The 5,628-nt window shown below is 55.1% G+C and overlaps 1 protein-coding gene across 1 annotated transcript in view; it reads left to right on the top strand.

Annotated features, from left to right (window-relative positions):
* The window catches only part of PLCG1 (phospholipase C, gamma 1), a gene marked incomplete at its 5' end in the record, with an annotated part of 24,136 nt that extends 19,464 nt beyond the window's left edge, over window positions 1-4,672 (top strand). Inside the window, 6 exons of the mRNA XM_009075951.1 lie at window positions 386-534; window positions 2,313-2,427; window positions 2,612-2,773; window positions 3,229-3,317; window positions 3,947-4,134; window positions 4,470-4,672. Of these exons, the coding sequence (XP_009074199.1) occupies window positions 386-534; window positions 2,313-2,427; window positions 2,612-2,773; window positions 3,229-3,317; window positions 3,947-4,134; window positions 4,470-4,512 (746 nt within the window). The remainder of the gene's footprint in view (window positions 1-385; window positions 535-2,312; window positions 2,428-2,611; window positions 2,774-3,228; window positions 3,318-3,946; window positions 4,135-4,469) is intronic.
* Window positions 4,673-5,628: the final 956 nt, after the last annotated feature.

Genomic DNA, 5,628 nt, shown 5'->3' with positions numbered 1-5,628 from the left:
GTTCAGCTCACCAACCCGTCAGAAAACTACCTGCCTCTTTTTTCCTGCTGCTTTTTTAATTGCTTTTGTGAATTCAAGCACCTCACAGGGCGGTTTGGCAAACACTAGAGTCAGCACAAGGAAAGCTGAAAGGAGAGGGAGGAAAATAAGGAGGTGACCCACAGAGCACTGGGTAGGTTGGGCAGACTGTGCACGAGAAAGTCACCTCATGTCCCCAGCACATGCACAGTCTGCAGTGAGGCCATGGAGCACAGGCAGTGCCAAGGGATGGGACAGGTCTCCTTGCCAAGAGCTTCTCCCTGAGGCACCATAATCCAGGTGATTTGACTCGTGAAAGGGCATAGGGTCTCCTCCAACTCCTCCATCTCCTGCCTGTGCTCTCCAGACAAACCCATGCAGATGAACCAGGCCTTGTTCATGTCCAGTGGGCAGTGTGGCTATGTCCTGCAGCCAACCAACATGCGAGATGACATCTTTGACCCCTTTGACAAGAGCACACTGCGAGGCATCGAGCCACTCTCCATCTCCATTGAGGTCAGTACCTGCATGGGGGGACACAGGATTGGATCCAGATGGTTATACTGAGCTTGGGGTGATCGTGTTTTTTCTGGGTTCCTGGCTCTGTCTGGAGCTGCTCCTCACCAAACCCTCAGCCCTGCCCAAGAGCTGTATCCCACAGCACAGACTAGGAAAGCCCTAGCTGAAGAGGGAGATCCATGGGTGCTGCTGAGGGTGCCTAGAAAGGAGCATCAGGAGCATCCCTGGATGCTCCCCCGGGACCCCTCCCGCCCAGGGCCCGGTGCCAGCAGGTGGCATCCACGAGCCACCGAGGTGCCATCCCTGTCCCCAGAGCTGGGCTGGGAGTGCAGCTGGATAACACAAGAGCTCCTTCTGGTCCCCTCCTTGTCACTCAGTTGCTCCAGGCTTGATGTTTCCATGTCTCCTTGCTCGTGGCCCCTCTCAGGAAGATGCTCGAGGTCAGAGCAGACATTTCAGGCCATTTCTGTTGCACTGCTGGTGATAAGGACGGGTGGGCTGTGGGTGGGGAGTGCCTGAGGATGGACTGTGGGTGCTTGTTTTTCTTCCTGGATGGTGGGACTGGGGCTGGACCGTTCCTGTGTCAGCTCACAGAGCTGCACAGCAGGGCTCTGTAGGGGTATGGGACAGCTTGTCAGGCAAAGCTTCTGGAGGGTTCTCCCTAGCCAGGTGGCTCACTTGTTTGGACCATCAGTGTCCCAATAGCCTGTACAGACATCCCTAGTGGTCTTGGAGCCAAGCTGTGGGTCAGCAGTCTCCTTTGTCAGTCCCTTCAGCCCATGCAGACCTGGGGGAGGATGCAGTGAAGATCCTGTCTTTAGGTGCTGACAGATTTTCTCTGAGGCTACCTCTGTTTCAGCGTGATCCCACCTAAGAGAACCACAGCCCTTCTCAATATAAGGATCCCCCATCATGTCCCATCTGCACCACTGCCCCCCTGTCTATTGTCTCCCTAAAAATCCTTGGCACCATTTCCCTGTCCCATCTGTTTTCTGAACTCTTCCTGCACCTCGGGATGCAGTTGCAACCACCAGGTGTCAAGAATCATTGTGCCCCTGTTGCCTTTAAGAGATGGGCTCAGCCTTTTGTGCTCTGCCCCCTGTCCCCACCAAAGCCAGCTTTCACGGATGGAGGAGCCCTCTGGAGCCCAGCATGACTCAAAGCACATGATCCAGCGTTGGCAGCATGTCCTTCCCCTGCAGCAGCCGCGTGCCGACGGCGCGCTGGAGCGACATATGGCCACCGGCAAGAGGGAGCTGTGATTCCTTCCTCCTGCGAGGAAGCAGGTTGTCATTTGAGTTGAGCACAGACTGTGCTACAAACAGGAGGCAGAGCAGTGGCAGAGAGCAGCTCCTTTTCATCCTCACACTGAGGCAGGAGGGCTGAGAAGTTTCAGCAAAGAAGAGGGTGTCCGATGCAGCGCTCCAGGCAGGGAATGGTGCTCGGCTTGCAGCCCAGTTCCAGCGTGGAGTGGCCTCAGCTTGGCAGGCTGGGGGAGGGATGCTGTGGCCCAGGCCTGGCAGGCAGGAACCTGGGGCAGTTCAACTGGGTTTTTTTATGGCTTACAAGTCAAACTGGTGCTTGGGAGCACCACAGCAGCTTCCAGGGCTGGGAGCTGTTTCTCTCCAAGAGTCAGGCTGTGCTGGACTGGCTGTCAGCGTCACTTCTCTCTCCAATTAGCAGAGCCAGAGTGATTTATTTGGGAAGAAAATGCCTTGGTATGCAAACACTTTCTATTTCCTTTGCTCCCATCTCTTACCAAGTTTCCCCTGCAGGTCCTGGGGGCTCGGCACCTTCCCAAAAATGGAAGGGGAATTGTTTGTCCGTTCGTGGAGGTGGAGGTGTCTGGCGCAGAGTACGACAACGCCAAGCAGAAAACTGAGATCGTGGGTGAGTGGGTTAGTGAAGGGAAGGGAGAAGGGCTCAGCACCACCCGTGGTGCTGGTGTGAGCTGTGGGCTCTGTGACAAAGCCTGGCCCTGGGCTGGGGGCTGCCCTTGTGCTGTGCCAAGCTCAGTGTCAGCTGTGGGGGGCACAGGGCTCAGCTGCCCATTGACTCTGTGTTTTGTGAGCAGCAGACAATGGCCTGAACCCTCTCTGGACCCCGAAGCAGTTCCACTTTCAGGTCAGCAACCCTGACTTTGCCTTCCTTCGCTTCGTGGTGTACGAGGAGGACATGTTCAGCGATGAGAACTTCCTGGCTCAGGCCACCTTCCTGGTGAAAGGCTTGAAGACAGGTACCTGGGGAAGTGGGGAAGGGGGTCATGGTTGGCATTGATAATCAGGGAGATGCTGAGTTTCATAGGAGGGTGTTGTCAGGCCCCAGGCTGGCTCAGTCCCTCCTTTCCCAATGGCAGATCACATCCCCAGCCAGTTAAAGGAAGGTTGAGCCATTTGCTAACAGCCCTTGGGGCTGACTGCCACTTTAGGGGATCTGGGTGGGGTTAGGGAATCATGGAATTCCAGGATGGTTTGTGTTGGAAGAGCCCCTGCCATGGGCAGGGACACCTTCCACTAGACAGTTTGCTCAGTGTCCAACCTGGCCTTGAACATTTCCAGGGCTGGGGCATTGACAGCTTCTCTGGGCAGCAGAGAAGGGTCTTCTGGGAGAAGGATCCCCTTGAGTTCTGTGCCAGGGAACCAACATGTCCCTGCCTGTGCCATGATGATGCCAGGGCTGTCTCTGCCGTAGGTTTCCGAGCTGTTCCCCTGAAGAACAACTACAGTGAGAACCTGGAGCTGGCTTCCCTGCTGGTCAAGATAGACATTTTCCCTAGCAAGGTAAGGCTGGACCACACACACAAAGGTCACTGTGCTGCAGGGCTGAGGAGCAGAGGCAGTGAGCCCTGCCTGGCCCTGCCTGCTCTGCTCTTCTGGTCGGGGCTCTGAGGCTCAGCAGTGCCAGGCCTGAGCACCTGTGGATGACTGAATTCCCAGTGCTGCTCCATAGTGATGCACAGTGGGATGGCAAGTGCTGGGCTTGCCCCCTGCAGTGGTCAGGGTGTTTCAGGCAGGGTCCTGCCCTGGACTGCATTTGACTTGCCTGGAAGCAAGTTTTGCTTCAGCAAAAACTGGAGGAGGTGGATTTGCTCCATCCCAGTGCCTGTCTACACCCCAGGGAAGTTAGAGCTCGGTATCACGGAGCTGGCTAGCCTAGGGCTGTCAGTGTTGGCATAAGCAGAGGGCAGGGCTCCTTCAGAGACAGATGGTTCTTTTATTTCTTCATTTAAAATCCCACTGGTGGGAGCCAGTGATGGCTATTACAGCAGTTGCATCTTGCAAACCCCAGGACCCCATGAGCCCTGGACACACCTTGTGTGGTAGCTCCAGGACCTGCCTTTGTGACAGGACCTACACTTTGAAATCCCAAGCCCTTGACTACTGCATTTTTTTTTTTCTCTTGGTCCAAGCAGGAGAATGGTGACATACACATCTTCAATGCTTCAACCCTACGGGAACGAGCAGGGGATGCCTCGAGTCAGCTGCTGTCAATGAGAGGCAGAGAAGGGTCCTTCGAGTCGCGGTACCAACAGCCTTTTGAGGATTTCCGTGTGTCACAGGAGCAGCTCACTGACCACTTTGAGAGTCGGGAGCGAAGGTATTGCTCTTCCCAGCACGAGACATCCTCTCAGCATTTAGTCTCCTGGCTGGGGGCAGATGACTGCAGCCTCCCCATAACACAGAGCAGAGCTGCAGCCTTGCTGGCTGTGTGGAAGCCCCAAATTTAAGCATGAAATGAAAGTTGGGGGGGGTCAGTACTTTAGGGTCTGTGGGAGTAAGGGTGGAACAAGGAAATGCCACTCCACAGCAGGTGGCACGTTTCTCAGGCACGGGGAATGTGTGTGTCTGCTTTCCTGCAGCACTTTAGACAGCATTGCCCTTGGTGATGCCTTGGTCGGGCTGAGCTGTGTCCCCTCTCTGTGCCCCCTGCAGGGTACTGCGGCGGACCCGGGTCAACGGTGACAACCGGCTGTAGCCCATCCCGGCGGGGAAAGCCCCTCCAGTGCTTGTGAATCTCACAGCACGCTGTGAACTGGTTTCTATGGAAACGGCACTGCTATGGCCTACTTTCAGGCAGCTTTTCCAGTTTCTCTGCTGAAGTGTGTTCAAGTGGAGAACTAAAAAAAAAAAAAAAATTGGAAAAAAAACCCCCAACCAACCCACCCCACCCCTAACCACCCACCACCCTTCACCACCAAGCCCTTAACGAAGCGCAGCGGTGCGGACAGCCTGCCACAGCCACTGAGGTGAGAGACCAAACTGTCTGTAATCACAGGGAGACCCAAAAAAGCCCCATCCAGCCCTGTGTGTCGCTGCTCTGCCTGTGCCCTGGAGATCCTGTGCAGCTGCCACAGCTCTTTGCAGCCAACCTTTGCTGTACCCATTATTCCCAGCACTCCGGGCAGGGGGTCTTGGGTGACTGAGGCAGCACAGCCCTGTGTGCAGGCAGCATCGCATCTACTACCTGTATAGCCACTGCCTAAGGGTCCAGTAGTGAAACTCCACATTTATGGGGCCTCTCTAGCTTTAAACTACAATAAAAGTGTCAGTATTACACATGTGGTGGCTCAGGTGTCTGGTGGTCTGTCCTGCTGGGAGGACCTGGGGTGCAGCCTTGGCCTGGAGGTGCTGCACTGCTCCCTCCTTCCTCCTGGCTTTAGAGGGTTTGCAGCTACCAGGGAGAAAAACAACGAGGAGCAGCCCCAGGTTTAATGTTCACTCAAAAAGGTAAAACAAGGTTATGTGCTACAGCTGACCGTGCTGTCCTGAGCCAGCCTGGGGACAAGCACTTACTCCTAGGGCTCCTAGGACAGAGGTGTCTGGGCTCAGGAGGCTTCTGAGTCACTCACTCATGGCCTGACCCCACGAGTACATCACTGGGAAGGTTTTGATCAAGCATTCCCAGCTGAGCAGCTGGAGTGCAAGCACAGCCATCCCCAAGCAGCAACCACTGTTGTGCACCAGGTTTAAAGCTATCACCATGGGTTTCCCCAAACCACAGTGCAAGCACCAGTCAACTCACGTTTGTCTTTTACGCTCTTTTTATTTAGGAACAACCAAAAATGTCTGGTTTCATTTCAACAAACTGTAC

This window comes from Acanthisitta chloris, unplaced genomic scaffold, assembly GCF_000695815.1.
Source record: "Acanthisitta chloris isolate BGI_N310 unplaced genomic scaffold, ASM69581v1 scaffold32905, whole genome shotgun sequence".
Lineage (NCBI taxonomy): Eukaryota > Metazoa > Chordata > Aves > Passeriformes > Acanthisittidae > Acanthisitta > Acanthisitta chloris.
Note: the sequence above shows the minus strand (reverse complement) of the source record. Positions and strands in the feature narration are given on the sequence as shown.